This window comes from Aristolochia californica, unplaced genomic scaffold (genome assembly GCF_029961685.1).
Source record: "Aristolochia californica isolate CCGP_79_NKW_82.1479 unplaced genomic scaffold, dmAriCali1.0.hap1 SCAF_8, whole genome shotgun sequence".
In the NCBI taxonomy this organism is placed as follows: Eukaryota; Viridiplantae; Streptophyta; class Magnoliopsida; order Piperales; family Aristolochiaceae; genus Aristolochia; species Aristolochia californica.
The window spans coordinates 1161288-1177624 of NW_027182279.1; the positions used below are offsets into that span (position 1 = coordinate 1161288).

General features: G+C 39.9%; 3 protein-coding genes across 5 annotated transcripts; 2 read left to right on the top strand and 1 right to left on the bottom strand.

The window, feature by feature from the left end:
- Positions 1 to 1394: 1394 nt before the first annotated feature.
- Positions 1395 to 7909, top strand: LOC137938728 (PH, RCC1 and FYVE domains-containing protein 1-like). Of its 3 annotated transcripts, none has more exons than XM_068783747.1 (11): positions 1395 to 1629; positions 2889 to 2975; positions 3293 to 3382; positions 3491 to 3577; positions 3727 to 3921; positions 4065 to 6092; positions 6217 to 6363; positions 6509 to 6954; positions 7056 to 7236; positions 7324 to 7411; positions 7509 to 7909. In XM_068783747.1, exons 1-9 carry the CDS (start codon positions 1576 to 1578, stop codon positions 7177 to 7179), a joined length of 3258 nt encoding a protein of 1085 aa, XP_068639848.1. In that variant the 5' UTR covers positions 1395 to 1575; the 3' UTR covers positions 7180 to 7236; positions 7324 to 7411; positions 7509 to 7909. The 3 variants fall into 3 exon arrangements, with proteins under 3 accessions (XP_068639848.1, XP_068639849.1, XP_068639847.1); XM_068783748.1 differs by having other exon boundaries at positions 7056 to 7217; XM_068783746.1 differs by having other exon boundaries at positions 7056 to 7411.
- Positions 7468 to 10566, top strand: LOC137939379 (organelle RRM domain-containing protein 6, chloroplastic-like). The gene is made up of 5 exons (XM_068784647.1): positions 7468 to 7508; positions 7897 to 8075; positions 8682 to 8750; positions 9068 to 9174; positions 9980 to 10566. Exons 1-5 carry the CDS (start codon positions 7468 to 7470, stop codon positions 10061 to 10063), a joined length of 480 nt encoding a protein of 159 aa, XP_068640748.1. The 3' UTR covers positions 10064 to 10566.
- A 168-nt stretch (positions 10567 to 10734) lies between these two features.
- LOC137939351 (protein REVEILLE 1-like) lies at positions 10735 to 14387 on the bottom strand. Its single transcript, XM_068784627.1, has 7 exons — positions 14344 to 14387; positions 13435 to 13910; positions 12874 to 13008; positions 12674 to 12785; positions 12531 to 12592; positions 11914 to 12336; positions 10735 to 11821 (listed from the first exon to the last, which is right to left on the bottom strand). Exons 2-7 carry the CDS (start codon positions 13444 to 13446, stop codon positions 11039 to 11041), a joined length of 1527 nt encoding a protein of 508 aa, XP_068640728.1. The 5' UTR covers positions 13447 to 13910; positions 14344 to 14387; the 3' UTR covers positions 10735 to 11038.
- Between the last annotated feature and the right edge of the window lie 1950 nt (positions 14388 to 16337).

Sequence of the window (16337 nt, forward strand, 5' to 3'; positions counted from 1 at the left end):
ATTAAGCATGGTTTAATCAATTGTTTACAGTGTGGTCCAGTCTCACCACACAACCCAGCGTTGGAGTTTGCTGTTACTGCTTATGAACAGATTCTACTTTTGGACATTTAATGTGGGTTTTTCTTTCTTGGCATTTCCAGTTTCACAAAACCTTTGTTTATGAATAGTTATAAGTGTTACACAGTATTCTCAAGGAGGTTTGGTGCAAGAAATGAATTTGTAACTTATAATATGAATTTGTTCAGTCAAAGTTCTGAATTTTTTGCAGAATTGCAGGAAGAAAGGGGAGGATGGGGGAGTGTTACACAGTATTGTTAAGGAGGTTTGGTGCAAGAAATGAATTTGTAACTTATAAACTGAATTTGTTCACTCAGAGTTTTGAAAATTTTGCAGAGTTGCAGGAAGAAAACCAGGGGGGGGGGGTCTAAGCAGAATTAGATTGGTCCCCACTTGGGGTGGCAATGCACTGGTTTTGGTTGATTTTTGATGAACCTGAGGAAAAAAAATTTCCATGATTCTCTGACCACAAGCTCAGACATTGGAACAACAAAGTCCCTTTCTCACTAAAAAAAAACCGTATAAAAGAATTTTGAGGACACAGACACTGACATAACTGAAGACACCCCTAATTAGGGCCCTTTTCTAACTTTTCCCCCGTTCCCAAATCCCCAACATTATTATTTTAATCACTCTCTCTAATCTTCCCTAAATCAAGATTATACAAAAATTACCCAAATAAATCATGGGTGGGCATAACACAAGCATAACGTTACCTATGTATATAACAGACATATACAATGCCAATTACGAATTATAAAGCAAATATTGTCTACCACTTATAAAATAAAATAAAATACTTTAAAATCCCACTAGAATTTGGTTGAGGCTCATTAAAAAACTCTACCCACTTTGCATTGAACTTAAAATGTTCTACATTCAAGGCAACTTAGAACAAATTGTTCTTTCATTCAAGGGCTATTAATGTTTTCTATGTGGTACCCCCCTCCCCCTCTTTATTGATGGTTTGGTAACCAATGTGACAAAGTGAAGACTTTGGGCATACAAAAGAGAAGAGAAAAGAGCAACAGCCATCATTCAACCAACTTGCCAACATAATGTCACTGGGTCCCATTCCATGTCCTATGGGACCCTCAGAAGATCCAAACTCATTTGAAAAGTTTTAATTTTTACCCATCAAAGTTGAAAGGACAGTGGAAAATGTAAAAACTGGGTTGTTTTGTGTAAATAATGCAGGAACTAGTGACAAATTTGCTGCTAATTAAGCGCATGTGATGCACATGTGCTGATGTTTAGTTTAAATCGTCGGCACGAAGGGAATAGTATGAATAGAAGAAGAAGAAGTGTGTACCAAAATCTGCTCTGCTGCTCGGGCATAAAAAATCTCATCATCTCTTTCTGAATCATCAGCTGGGTGCTTCCTCTCCCTCTCCAAGGCTTCTGTAACAGTTACCTTTTGAGGAAACAGAACTGTTTTCTTTTTCTTTTTGGTGTCTCTGCTCTCTGTGCTGTCTCTGTTTTCTTCCATGAAAAACCATAACAAGAGAAACTGATGACATGGATGAACGGAAGTCCCAGGTTGGTTTGCATTGGGACAGAAGAACTGAGCAGGTTGGTAATCTTAGACCCATTTTGAATTACTCTGTTTTGTGCTTGTGCTTTTTTTTTTGGGTGGAATGGAAGGCTCTTTGGTTCTTTGCTTCAGTGGGAGCGACTGTTATCACATGCATTTGGATGTAGTGGAAGGTTATGTTTCTGATGGTTTCGAAGCTTTGATGTTGTTTTCGGATCGAAAGTTCGTTCAAGTTTCTCTACTTGTAGTCCAGTGGATTGGGATTCTGTGGGTGTGAATTCGTTGAATTTACTCAAGACGGACATTGAATGGATGAGAATTCCTTGAAGAAGGGCCAATTGGAGTCTTCGCATTCGTGTGGGCATTGTTTCTTTTTCATTTTTACTGTTTTATACTTTTATTCTCGTTTACTTATGGCATTTCTTACCAACATGTGGTAAAGGGTGTATATCCTTGTGCCAGCACCATGTGTTTTCCTGCTTGCAATCCTTGTTGCAAGCTTAGGCAAGCGATATGATTTCAGAACGTTGGTTTTGTACAAAGATGTGTTCTTTTGTTTGATGGCGAGAGGCTGGCCCTTTTTTCCATCTGTTTTCACCAGAAAATTGTGGAAGAATTCCAGATCATGTGAAAGTTTCCTGCAGTAATAGTCTTGCTTTTATTTATTTATTTATTTTATATATAAGATCTTTGAGGAAAGAAGTATTATCATTTACCACGCATAGTCGGTTGGCATATACTGGTAATTGATAGAAAGCTCACCTTCAACTTATCTCATTGACTGTCAATAAGAGCATTTTTTGGTTAACTATAGAGGTGGTTATGATACTTGGAATGGCTTTGGATACTTCCAACTCTTTTCTTCTGTGAAGTCAAGGCTGTCCATTTGGTTACACGGTAGAAGGATGAAGCAACTTGTGTTAGAGTAGAGCAGTCTGTGCATGTGAGATTAGCAATCTTTCAGCAAAGTGCAATGTGATAGCCCACAATGTCCCATAAAACTCCTTTCACTGGATATGATGTGTGTGGAAAATCTGCAGTAGGGTGTCCAAACGGGTTGTCCAGGATTTCTGTGCTATAGGACCACATAGAACTTATTGAGAGGTGAACCTCTTCGAGTATGTTGTGATGAACACGTCTGCATACCCAGTAATAGTTATCAAGTGTGTCTTCATGCACTTTGTGCTTGTAGTGTTAGTAATTTACATTGTCATCCCTGTCCAGAGAATTATGTTTTTAAGAGTGCGAAGCTATTCCGCTTTGATTTCTACTAACGCATTCTTGTTTGATTTGGAAGGCAATTGTGGCCTTGAAGAAGGGGGCACATCTTCTGAAGTATGGAAGGAGAGGGAAGCCTAAGTTCTGTCCTTTCAGGCTATCTCCGGTATTGCATTTTTAGATTTTGCTATTCTTCTGTTCTTTTGGTTGCTTTGAACCTAAATATGTTGAACCCCTGCAGATTAATTGCTGAAAGTTACTCTTATTAGAATATCAAGCACCATACTCGTAATATTTAAAGAAAATCCATTCTTTATGATCAATATTACTATTTTTTTAATTAAAGAAGACCAGCTAGAAGCATCCAAGTTTTTTCTAATTTATATTTGTAGGTTGTTGGCTTCAAATGTATTTCTTTCTTTCTTTGGCTCCATGTGCTTTTGCATTCTGGGCAGAGTGTAATCCAATTTATCATTTTTTCAGGATGAGAAAATATTGATTTGGTTCTCTGGAAAGGAGGAAAAACATTTGAAATTGAGTTCGGTTACAAAGATTGTTCCTGGACAGAGAAATGTGAGTTACTTGATTCCAGCTTGAGATCTAAAATATCCTTTTTGTTACTTTTAACTTTATATCTTCTTGTTGACATTGCTGTGACAACGGATGCTACTAAACCTGTAGGTAAATTTTCAAAGACAACCTCAACCAGAAAAAGAGAGTCAGTCCTTTTCACTTATATACGCAAATGGTGAAATGTCGCTCGATCTGGTAAAATTTAGTTCTATAGGAAAATATTTTCTGATCTACTTTGTAATATGCTTTTGAAGCATTGTTGTTTGACATATATACTTAGATTTATTTCAAATATTAGCAATATTTATGATATTCGTTAATTGTATAATCTGCTCGATGCTTAGATATGCAAGGATAAGGATCAAGCAGAAAGTTGGTTCATAGGATTGACAGCTCTGGTCTCTAGATCTCATCATAACAAACATCTATTGAAAATGAAACATGGCAGAGGGTCCCATTCCTGTGTTAATAGTCCAGCTAGTCATGCCCGGAGAAAGCAGAATCTCGGACTCCTTGAGGATCCAGCAAAATTTTCTCAGGTTCTTTTGTTGTCTCTTTGGACGAAAAGATTTCTGTTTTTCTTTTTTCGTTAAAAAATCAATCAATTGGCAAATGGGTTGTGAATTCATCCTTTGTAAACTAGTTTTTATCCTGGCTTAACTAAATGTGATCCATGTTGAAGGTCCGAAGCTTATGTGGGAGTCCTCCTCAATCTTTAGCTGGCAGATCTTTTTCAGATGAATCTGCCTATCCAGGTGGTAGTCTTGTTCCACTAGAAGCTAAAAGTTTCTCAGATTTGCCTGTGGGAATAGACACTGCACTTAAAAAGTTTTCAGACCTAGAGCCAGAAATTTTTAAGGACAAGATGAATGAAAGACACCTTAGCAACATAGATCGAACTAGTTCTCCTAGTGCCATCATTCCTTTTGGTAGCAGTTGTCCTTTATCTCAAAAGGATGAGCCTCTGAGAGATGTATTGATGTGGGGAGAGGGGATTGAAGGTGGGACCTTAGGAGGTGGTATAGATGGACTAAAAAATCACTTTGACACAGGGTTTGATGCATTAGTACCCAAATTGGTGCAATCAACTAGTATGTTGGATGCAAGAAACATTTCTTGTGGAAGTAAACATGTTGCCTTGGTTACAAAACAGGGAGAAGTTTTTTGTTGGGGAGAGGAGAAAGGAGGGAGACTTGGGCATAAGATTAAAATGGATGTTTCTTATCCAAAGATTGTGGAATCCCTTGTTGATGTTCATGTGGACTCTATTGCATGTGGTGAGTACTATACATGTGCAATATCATGTTCTGGTGAACTTTACTCATGGGGAGAGACTAATCAGGCTAACTTGGACACGAGTAGAGGTTGGGGGTTACCCCACTTGGTTGTGGGTCCCTTGGAGGGTCTACGAATTTCAAATGTGGCCTGTGGAGAATGGCATACAACAGTTGTAACCTCCAATGGGCAGTTGTTTACTTATGGGGATGGAACATTTGGGGTTCTTGGTCATGGAGATCTTCAAAGCTATCCGCTACCAAAAGAAGTTGATTCTTTGAAAGGCTTATTGGTAAAATCTGTTGCATGTGGACCATGGCATACTGCAGCTATTGTGGAAATAATGGCTGATAGGTTTCACAGTGATGGCCGTACTGGCAAGCTATTCACATGGGGAGATGGGGATAAAGGAAGGTTAGGACATAAAGACAGAGAAAGGAAGCTTTTCCCAACTTGTGTTGCACCACTTGTTGAACATGATTTTACTACCGTGTCTTGTGGAAGAATGTTGACCGTGGCTCTTGATGTCATGGGCCAGGTATATACTATGGGAAGTATCATCCATGGTCAGCTGGGTGGTTCCCAAGATGCTGATAAAACTTATGTAGTTGTGGAAGGGAAGCTTAGAGGAGAGTTTGTGAAGGAGATCTCAACAGGATCCTACCATGTTGCTGCGCTAACATCAACTGGCAATGTCTATACGTGGGGAATGGGTGCAAATGGACGTTTGGGTTTGGGTGATACTGAAGATAGAAACTCTCCTGCTTTAGTGGAGGCATTAAAAGATCGGCAGGTAGAGAATGTAGCTTGTGGATGCAGTTTCACTGCTGCAATTTGCCTCCACAGATCTGTTTCTAGTAGTGATCAAACTCTCTGCAGTGGGTGTAGAATGGTATTTGGGTTCACAAGAAAAAAACATAACTGTTATAATTGTGGGTTTGTGTTCTGCCATAACTGTAGTAATAAGAAGGCTTACAATGCATCTTTGGCCCCAAATAAGAGCAAGCAATATCGAGTCTGTGATCCATGTTTCAATCACTTGAAAAAGCTCAAGGATTCTAGTCTAAGGCAGGAAGTGCAAAGTCCTAAGCTACCCTTAGTAACAAGAAAGCCTTTCTCGGATTTGAAGGTGAATCGTGTAGAAACAGGATTTACTCCATTACATATGTTTTCACCAAAAATACCTACTCATCAAGAAGTCAAATCAATTGAGGCACAAAAGCTAGATCAATGTTTACCTTCAGCAAATACAGCTTGTCGGTGGGGGCAAGTGACTTGCCCTGTTCTATTTAACAGCGCAAATGGAGGTTCTATGATGTTTGTTCATCCACCCAAAGATGAATTAGCTATAACAACCACTACAAAAACATCAGTACAGAGTTCAACAGAGTCGGATCAGATGCTTACTGAGGAAAGACAGAGACTGCGAGCTGAGGTAAATTGGTCAAATTTGTCATACTTCAACACTTTTTTCTTGGTTGTATTGGGCTTTGCAAACTAATAAGATTCTGGTACACAACTGATTTTTTGTACTTAGATGATTGTTTCTGTAACTCTAGGCTAAATGGCTTGAAGAACAATGTGAAATGAGGAGTGAGAAACTCAAACAATGTAGAGAACGAATTGAGGGAACCTGGTCCTTGGCAAAGGAGGAAGCTGCTAAGTGTAAAGCAGCAAAAGAAGTTATAAAAGTCTTGTCGACTCGGGTATGTATGAATAATAGTGGACACTTGTGACCCAGATTCTGCTATTTGGATCCATTATAAGCTTAAAAAACCCTATCTGTCTCTTGCATATTTGTACCATTTTACTGAAGAATTCTGATATTAATATGGATCTTTTGTTGTACAGCTAAATGCAATTTCAGGTAAATTTCCAACTGGTACAGAAGACAGAAATTTCTGTAACTCCACATTGTTCAATAAAGTTGATGCATATCTACCTCAATCGATGCCTTTCTCTGAAGAATCTTTGGGGTTCAGTGATGCAAAATCTGGGCTCGGTAGTACTGGAGAAAATGTTCCTTCCGATGTTAAAATTCACAAAGAGAGATGCAATAATGATGTAACAACACCATTCCATTTAACTTATGATACGTTGAAAGATACAGACTCCAGAGATCAGAACCATAGCCAGATCAAGTCAACAAGCGACCAGCATTTGGCTGTCTCAGAAGAGAAACAAAGTGGGACAAATGGGTTGAAAAACGATTGGGTGGAACAAGATGAACCTGGTGTATATATAACATTCATGATGCTGCCTTGCGGTCAGAAAGGCCTGAAGCGTGTGAGATTCAGGTAACCTTGTTCCTAAAACTAGAGGTCATCTAAGCTAAGCTTGTTTTGCCAGAAATTGGATGCAGATTGCTAACAATGTTTTCAAATGCTTTGTGCTTCAGTAGGAAGCGCTTTAGCGAGAAGGAAGCAGAGAGGTGGTGGGAAGAGAATCAGCTTAGGGTATATCAGAAGTATGACATAGAAGGTATTATCGGCTCAGGCTTCGACCAGATGAATCGCTGCTAGTGATCGTCTCCTTCAGCTTTTCGATCCATCTGTATCAGGTTTGCATCCATCACACAGGTACTAACAAATTGCTGGTCTAGAAGGATTAGAATGTACAGATGTTTGAGACTGGAGGAAATAAATCCTATTAATGTACACAAGCAGGCAGATGAGTTCTCTCACTAACCAAAGTGGTGGCTGAAAGTACACAGGAGCAGAATAATGAAGAGAAATCTGATCAGAATACAATTTTGTATGTATCAAAAGTTCATCAATGATAAAAACCCACCACAATATTTCCCATTGTAAATGGCTAATAAGGAAATCACTGCTCTTTTCTCTTCCTGCAGGTTGGGGCTTCTTTAAGTCGCTCTGGTACAAAAGACAGTGTTTACCCCATGAAATGTCTGTAACGGGCAGGGTGAGGCTCCTTCCCCTCCAAGAAAATAATTAAAATATAGAATAATCGTCCATGAATCGCTAACAGGAGACTTGAATGGAAGGCTCCTGTTGATGATTCGAGTGTTCGTCCTTCTGTGTGTTCGTAGCGGATCCGACCCGATACGTTACGCGGAATTATACGCCTACCGCCTGCTTGGGACAAAATTGGTCTTTCGATATGATCCAACCGGATATTATCCAACCGGAAACAACCCTGCGAATGCTGCACCGGCGGAGAGATGGCAGCGACTCAGGCTCTCTCCTCTGCTCATCTTCCCCAACCTCTGTCGCTTAAAGATTCCAGAAGAGTGCTCCTCCGTTTCTCAGCCGACCCTTCCTATCTTGCCCCTCCAAGTTGGCTTCTCTTTCTATCTCTGTAACTCCCTGTATATATCGTCAACGCTTTCAGGTGATTTCTTGCTTTCCATCTCCTCCCGAGAGCAGTACAACAATCCCCACTAAGCTTTATGTGAGCGGTAAGGTCCTTTTTTCCCGTTCTATTTTCCCTGTTTGTTCAGCGCTTCAGTAATCTTTTTTTTTTTTTTTTTTTTTTAACGAAGCAAAAAGAATAGAGATGTTTTTTTTGGCATTCCACTGGATTCATCATCTTGTATGTGTGTTTACTTGTATTATGTGAAAATGCTTCAGAGGGCGCTAATTTCGTCTCTTTCGGTTCATGGGGCAGCCTTTGTTTTCAATTTCAGTGGAGGTCCTATCTTCCACTGATAACTCTATTTTTGAATGTTCCCAAAAGGAAAACAGAAGTTTCAGGTTGTCTTCGAATCATCCCATATGAACAGATGAAGATAACTAAAGAAGCTGAAATTTTTTGTCAGACCAGCTCATCAAACTGATGGAACGCATTGAGAGAATTACTCTTCTGGGGTTGCTAGCATTTTTGTTAATGTGGCACACCTGGTTCATCCAAATTTACAGAAGATCTTTCTCCAACATCCCAGAACTGCTATCTGGGTCAAACAAAACTCAGTTTGTTTTGACATTGTTCTTAGATTGTGCATCCAGGTACACTCCTACCCTTTGATATAATGCTAATGAAGTTATTCAACTACTGTTACCTGCAGGGCTTTCATTCCGAACCACCGAAGAGAGCCTGAGGAACGCTTTCAAGGATTTTGGTCAGCTTGTGGAAGGTAAGTCTGGTCTTTCTCCGTCATACCCATCCAATTCTTTCCTTTGCGCTTCAACTCTGCAATTGATGTTAAAATGAGTTTCAGATGTTTGCAAGATTAATATAAACAAGAACTCACCTAGGCCATTCTTCATCTTCTACAGATCTTCCCTTTCACCATGAATGTAATCATCCTGCCAAACCATGTAAAATCTGTCTTGTGTTCTGTAATTTATTGCCAAGTCTCACTTTGAGGTCTTCCCTCTTGATACTAGTAATACACAAAGCATATGAAGATTCATTCGTTAAGACTGATTTATCATCTATGCTCTTTTTCAGTCAAGCTGGTGATGGATAGGATAGCAAACAGACTGAGAGGATTTGCTTTCCTCCGCTATGCAACGGAAGAAGAATCGAAGAAAGCTATAGAGGGAATGCATGGAAAGGTTTGTGCATCTAAATGAACCAATTCAGTTGTAGGGTTGAGTCGAATTTGATCAAGCACTGAAGGGCTAAATAAAAGAAAAAATCAGGAAATAGGGTATATAAATTACCTGCTAACACTATAAGAAAAATAACTAAAGCAATGAAAAATCACTACAAGTATAAGAAGTGCTAACTAAAGGGAAAAAAACTTTTAAGGATAGAAGTTCTTGGCAAATCTAGGAAGACAAAAGAAAATAAAGCTCTCAAAGGCCCAAAATAGGTCAGGAAATCAAAAAGATGCAAATTTTCAGGTCTGCCCTACTTTCACTTAAGCAATCCAAACAAGAAAAAATAAACTTTGATGAAAGAACTAAGCGCCAAAATTAAAACTTAATAGAACCCAAACAGACCTTAAACCAATATTAAAAAGGCCAATTAAACTAAAAAACAAAAACTACAAATCCCTTTAATTCTTGTGGGCAAAGATAAATCGCAATTAAAATATAACCCAATGAAAATAGAAACGAAATTACAACTAAAACCCACCAGTTTGCTAAACCTGCTAGCTAAAAAATTTCAAATTTTTGGCTCCTCATTGCATTTCATCTTTTTATTTCAATTTGGTTGGCAACTCTTCATCCCCATCACAATGTTTCCAGATTATATCACTGCTGTAACAAAAATAAGTCGAGACCAACAGAGTTTAGCAATCTGAAAAACAGTTTGGGCAGAAGCAATTAGCTGCTAATGACAAGGTTTTCTATATAATTTAATATGTTTGTGTCAATAGGGTCCTGTGGCTGACAACCATTTGCTATGGCTCAGTTTTTGGATGGCAGGGTTATTTTTGTAGAACCTTCGAAACCAAGATCGGAACTGCGACAGAAGCAAGCTCCTACACTATACTGAGAAGCATCAACAATTTAGACGGTTTACAGGGCTCCCAGCTCACTTGCAAGGGAGAAATGGTTGCTGCAGATGTTGCATTTCTATTACTGTTAAGATTGTCAGGCATGGAGCTGTTGAAGATCAACTACCATTGAAGCATATGCTGATGTCTGGAAGAGCTCTTTGAAGTATTTTTAATGCTGTATTAAATTGGTTCAGCCGGCTTGTCCTCGTTGGTTCTAACTGTTAGCTCACTTGCAAGGGAGAAATGGTTGCTGCAGATGTTGCATTTCTATTACTGTTAAGATTGTCAGGCATGGAGCTGTTGAAGATCAACTACCATTGAAGCATATGCTGATGTCTGGAAGAAGTCTTTGAAGTATTTTTAATGCTGTATTAAATTGGTTCAGCCGGCTTGTCCTTGTTGGTTCTAACTGTTTAAAACGGTTGAGTTTAATTCTGTAGGAGCTTTCTACAGTTGAAATATTCTTCGACTCTTATCTATGACTTTAAATTCCAATACTCATCTGCCCATTCAGAACTTTTAAGAGGCAACTAACCTTTGGACAGCACAGGGGCCCCACTGCCCGATCCACATCGTTTAGCTGCTTACTCGTACGACCTTATCCACCAAGAATTCATTGTAACAAAGCTGAAACGATTATTAGAACCTTCAGAAGTGTTACCGGGGAGTGGATTATGGGCTGGATTTGGACAGTTGCAAAGAACTTCACTGAAGGAAATTACAGAAATAAACTAGTAAAAAACAAATCAGAAGGCTTAAAGATTACAAGGCTTGATACAGGGGCACGAGTTATAAGAATGTGGGAGTACACAACGCATGGTCGATTTACAAGCTGCGGAGGCATTAACTTCGTATCCTCGATCTCATCAACAGCTGAAATCCTCGCCAGAATCCAACTTTTTGGACCAAGTCTGCACCGAAGCTGTTAAGAACAACCTGCCTGCTGATTACAGGAAAAAAGTCTAGAGAGATCACAAGCACAATCGGGTCCTTTGCCTCTCTCTCTCTTCACTGTCAACCTCTGTCTGTTCTGTATCTCTCTCCGATACACATCTCTTGTACGGCACAAAGCCTTTTGTAGCAAGCTCTAAATTTGGTTTAGAGAAGGCCGAGTTTTTGCTTGGTTTCAAGCGAAAAGCAGTAAATAATTCCTTTTCTTTATCAAATCCTTCCCCAAGTTTGGAGTCTACAACATCTCCACTCTTTTCTGCTGTTCCCACCTCACCAACACAGGTTGTATTAGAACCACTCCAAGATCTTTCCTTGTTTGTTCCCTTTTCATCTGATCCCTCCATGTAAGAGTCGGGTGATTGTCTTGATTTCATCTCATTTGACCACCGCATAAAAGGGAAAGGCGTACTTCCATACAAAGCCCAACAGGGCTGAGCAGTATTTGCTTCCGCTGCATTTGAATCTTCTCTAGGGAGTTGCATGCAGTAAAATAATGGGGGCACCTCCAAAGGCCGTGAATTCCAAGCACTTTTGCTAGAATCCTGGCCACAATTTTTCTGCCCTATGATTTCCCCATTTGATTCGAGTAGCTTTTTATCTTCTGTTTCAGAGTTGTGGTAGTGACTTTCAGTGCCAACCCCAGGGACAGTCTTGGGAGATTGTGGTGTGCTCCCCACCTTAATAGAAGGTCCATGAGACTCCGTAATCAATACTGTCCTTCCAAAGAGTTTCAGACAGGTTTTAGGAGCCTCTATTGATGATCTCGCTTTAATGGAAGTTTCGTTGCAGCTCATCTCAAATTTCTGAAATTTTGAATTAACAACAGAAAATAAGCGAGTAAGAAACCGTTGAACAGAAAATAGGACAAATTAGCTATATCGTTTGTTAGGCGTACCATCGAAGATCTGCTCAGCTTGCCAGAATCAGGAACTGCTAAAACGGGTGAAGAGAATCTGTTCTCCTCTTCAACTGATGATGGATATCCATTCTCCAGTTCTGCAAGTACCATGCCTGTTGGATTTGAGCGTGCAGCAGATGAAACAGGTGAAGAACATCCGTTTGCTATATTAGAAACTGTGGAGCCCGTTGTATCTGATCCAACAGCTGATAAAACTGATGTGGGTGATCCATTCTCTTGCTCGGAAAAAACAGGTGATGGAGACCTTTCTGCATGCTCAGAGACAGAGAGACCCTTGATAGACGAACTATGCACCATTTTCCGAGGGTATGGATGCATGGGTTTTCTTTTGGGGCGCGGGGGAGGAATTTCAATAGGTTTGACAGACTCTGAATTGCAATCCCCTGATTCTCGGGCGACCTACACAGCAAACAGACCATAAAACCGTAATTAAGAATACATAGGCTAATAGAATTAGGGTAAAAGAAATAGGGTAAAACCGCATATGATACTTATCGGCCCCATTTCTTGAACCGATGACTTACTTTAAAGATCAAGTAAGACCACCCATGTTCATACTATGGCAGAAAAATAGGGTCTGAAAAGCAGTAGACCTTAGAGAAAAACTTCTGGGCATGGCTTCGAATCTGAACAGCAGTCTTGGTTCCTATGTGTTCTGTGCAAACATAATGACATGATTTCAGCCAAGGCAGCAAAAGATAAATCATAGGAACACAAAATCTTCAACTGAGTTTACCTTCTATTCGCCGCCATGCACGACCATACAGCTTAAGAGCCTCCAAGAATTTCTTGTGCTCCTCTTCCGTCCATCTTTCTCGCTGTTTTGTAATAGTATAAGGTTTTCTGGCCTATGCAGATACAAATTGCAGTTCCATAAGCAACTCAGAGCACAGCCAGATGAAAACTGGAGAAGCTGATTCAAGTGAAGAAACCAACCTTGGGTGGAGGTTCATCCCCTGGTAGATACAACTCCTTCACCTGAACCCCTTTAGCTGAAGATTTTCCAAGGTCCAAGGACATGTGCTTATTCGGCACTATCACAGAACTCAAAGCCGTTTCGCCACTTTTTTCCTGCACAGAACAAGCCTTGTAAAGAACATTCTCTAACACGTAAAGCAGGAAAAATAACACCTAAACAAGCAAAAAGCTTTAATTTGCAGTTGAGAAAACGAAACTTTTCACATTCCGCAGGAAAAACCAAGTTACATTTCAAAAATTTGCATATAGCTAAAAACATTACTTGCCATGATGCATCCTCGTAGTTATAAGAACGTCAAACAAGATTTTGAAAGAAACAAAAAAAAAAAAAGATATAAGCTTATTGTTAAGAAAAGGAAAGAATACAAGAACAGGGACAAGTACTGAGGCTGTGACTAAAGCCGCTTCAATCAAACTATAAAACTTCTTTTGCAACCGGTAACAAAAATAAGCACGAAAGGCCCAAGTGTAAACCGCGCATCAGATTCATAATTCACCTTAGTCGCACCAATCACATACCTGGAAAGCCATAGATTCCGCAGTCCTTAACAGCACAGATCGACCAAACTACTCGCTGACCTCCAAAAGGTGAGCTTTTGGACTTCCTTCTTCCTCCGATTGTTTACTTCCTTGCCGATGGCCCTTAATTTAAAGGCCAGAACTCTATCAAACTTTTCCAAGCTGATAATCTACGATAGCACAATCCTCAACTCTCAACTACTCTGAGATACTCAAACACCAATTTCCGTAGATGCGACTTCAGCAAACCCGAACCAAAGCAGGAACCCGCAAAATAACTTATAACTCCATTAGTTCCAACCAAGAAAGTCAATCTAGACACAGAATCAAAACAAATCACAAATTCCGGAGAGCTAATTCACCACATCCACCAAAAACACCGTCCACAAACAAATCAATCGTCTCTCCCAACCAAATCACCCTCCACTTGCTAAAGATCTCGCACAACTCGATCAAACCAAGACAAGTAACCGAAGCTGATCCACAAAAAACATAAGCATTAGACATCGGCTATCCATGTAGCAAATCCGTTCATTTAATCATAGGCCGCTTCAAGAATAAATAACAACAAAAAAAAAAATAACAACCGAACATAGCCTATAAAACAACATAAAAAAACAGATAAAATCCAACATCAAGACCTCGTCGCTTCTTAAACAGCATCTCATTCAAAATTCCTCGAGCAATACAGAGAAAAAACACAGAAAAAACAAAAAGAATCTTCGAATAGACACAAGAGAAGCTAATTTTTAGACCAAACAAGTGAGATCAACAGATTTCCGAAGCTCAACATGAAACTAAAAGCCGAAAAAGAAAAACCGCATAGAAGAAGAACCAGAAATTAAATACCAGTCCACAATATAAAAAAAAAATAATAATAAACCACAAAGATCGGGCGAGCAAACACACCTCCTTCCACGGTCCGCCAACCGACAGCGCGTCCGACTCTCAGCAGCAAGAACAGAGAAAGAAAAAAAAAAAAAAAGATTTCGCGATGGATATTTCTTCCAAGAGAGACAGACAACAGAGAAGCGAGGCGACTGAAAAGAGAAAGAAGCGACCAGACACAGTCTCTCGAATTGAATCTTGGCTTTTTGAGGAAAAGATGAAAGCACCGGTCGCCACGTCAGCTCCAAATATTTCCCCTCCCCCCTGGAAATTTCGAGAAATCCATCGAGTCTTGTGGCTGACGTTCCCTGAACCGCGACACGTGGCGTCCCCACCAAAAACATCCCCAATAAATAATATTCTAAGACTTTAGCCGAATTCTTTATTTTGTTGCGACTTCCGAAAAAAGAAATAAAATTTAATTTCGAAAATATCTTCAACCTCTAAAACAACGAAAAGTGAGGGCCAAGAGGTGTGGATTAAAAGCGACGGACTTTCTGCGCTTTTTAGCCACGTCAGGAGCACTCGCCTCCCGGAGGAGAGAGAGAGAGAACAGGAGGAGATCGAAAACGGATATGGATGGTCGTCGACCACTCGAATTTCTCGGGCGGAATTAAAAATGTGCCAAAAAAGGACCGCCACGAGTTCGTTTAGCTGGATTTGATAGCGGTTTGGAGTTACAACAAGTGGCGTTGCTTTGTAACTTCCAGGCCCTGGTCCTTGCTTCTAATTTTATATCTTTCAAACCCTAAAAATTTGGCGTAATTCCACACCTGTTTGTTTTTATTATTATTATCTCCTCCTTATCTTGGAAATTAGAATTAAACCCTGTCTCAGGACGCCCATAAAATATTAGGAACTTTATCCTAAATAGTGAGGTGAGAAAGGGATAACGGAGTTTTTCGCCCAATATGTGACAACTGACAAGAAAGTAATAAGACACTCGTGGCCAGGTAATCTATCTGTGCTTTTCAAGACTTGACATGTGGAAAGTGCACATTAAATAGTGGACCCGCACTAGACAGCCTTTTACATACCCAAATATGGAACTTTTTTATCCTTATCTGAAAAATATAATTTATATAGTTTTGTTAAATTTTTATGTGCCAAATTATAAAAGGGTCTACAGGTTCACGTGTTGGTCGGTACCATCCAAAGAGCAACAAGTGACATGGAATATCCGTTAATTTAATATGTCTCGTACTAATGCCAAAATTTGAATTCTTAAATTATTTTATTAATTTCCTTTTTGTTTTTTTTTTTTAACAATCCTTTGCTGACTTTTTTTTTTAAAAAAGAAAAAAATCGACCCTGGGGCCCGCTCCCACTTTTTGTAGGACCCACACAACCGATCGTACACAGTCAAGATCGCGCTGTCCGGCAGAACCGTAATTTCGTGATTTTGCAGAGCCCAAATTAGACAATTCCCACGCGAGACAAAAATATTTCCAGCCACGAAAAAAAAGCGCAACGCCAAACCCCCCCACCGGGGAACTTTACAGGGCCCCACTTCTATTACAACATATAAATCCTCCAAACTCCCACATGCCCGGGCCCCACTACGTCGCCATCGTTGGGTCCCATCTTCGAACGGCCAAGATCGCTTCGATCCTTCGTGATTATATTTCAACACGTCGTTGTCTCACACGTGACCGTCCACCACCTCTTCCACTAAAATACGTAGATCTCACCTGATATTATCTACGTAAGCCGCGCAGTAGCGGCCGAAATGCCTACACGTCGGTGACGGACACGGTTAATAGAAACTCTGTGGATTAATACGTTAATAATATTTAAACACCGCTTTAAGAGAGTTAATCATTAATTAATAGAGGGATAAATTAAATATACTACAAAGTGGCCAAATTGCAGGCTTTTGTTTGGAAAAGACCGCCTAATTGTTAGTTAAAGACGCTTTCTGCTTCTTTAATCAAGGTTCTTGAGCACTAACGAGTGGGCCCAGCGGTTTAGGCTGATGTGGACCGTGTGGCTAGGGTCGGACTTTACGGATGGAG

What these genes read in the sequence shown, in the direction of transcription:
- LOC137938728 (XM_068783746.1), top strand. Translation starts at nt 1,576, where the DNA reads ATGGATGAACGGAAGTCCCAGGTTGGTTTGCATTGGGACAGAAGAACT. An exon ending in TTGTTCCTGGACAGAGAAAT is followed by an intron (nt 3,383 to 3,490) that starts GTGAGTTACTTG and finishes CTAAACCTGTAG; the next exon opens with GTAAATTTTCAAAGACAACC. An exon ending in TAAAAGTCTTGTCGACTCGG is followed by an intron (nt 6,364 to 6,508) that starts GTATGTATGAAT and finishes TTTGTTGTACAG; the next exon opens with CTAAATGCAATTTCAGGTAA.
- LOC137939379 (XM_068784647.1), top strand. Translation starts at nt 7,468, where the DNA reads ATGGCTAATAAGGAAATCACTGCTCTTTTCTCTTCCTGCAG. An exon ending in GCTCTTTTCTCTTCCTGCAG is followed by an intron (nt 7,509 to 7,896) that starts GTTGGGGCTTCT and finishes TGTCGCTTAAAG; the next exon opens with ATTCCAGAAGAGTGCTCCTC. An exon ending in CACTAAGCTTTATGTGAGCG is followed by an intron (nt 8,076 to 8,681) that starts GTAAGGTCCTTT and finishes TGTTACCTGCAG; the next exon opens with GGCTTTCATTCCGAACCACC.
- LOC137939351 (XM_068784627.1), bottom strand. An exon ending in GGGATGAACCTCCACCCAAG is followed by an intron (nt 12,786 to 12,873) that starts GTTGGTTTCTTC and finishes GTATCTGCATAG; the next exon opens with GCCAGAAAACCTTATACTAT. An exon ending in AGCTGAGCAGATCTTCGATG is followed by an intron (nt 11,822 to 11,913) that starts GTACGCCTAACA and finishes TCAAAATTTCAG; the next exon opens with AAATTTGAGATGAGCTGCAA.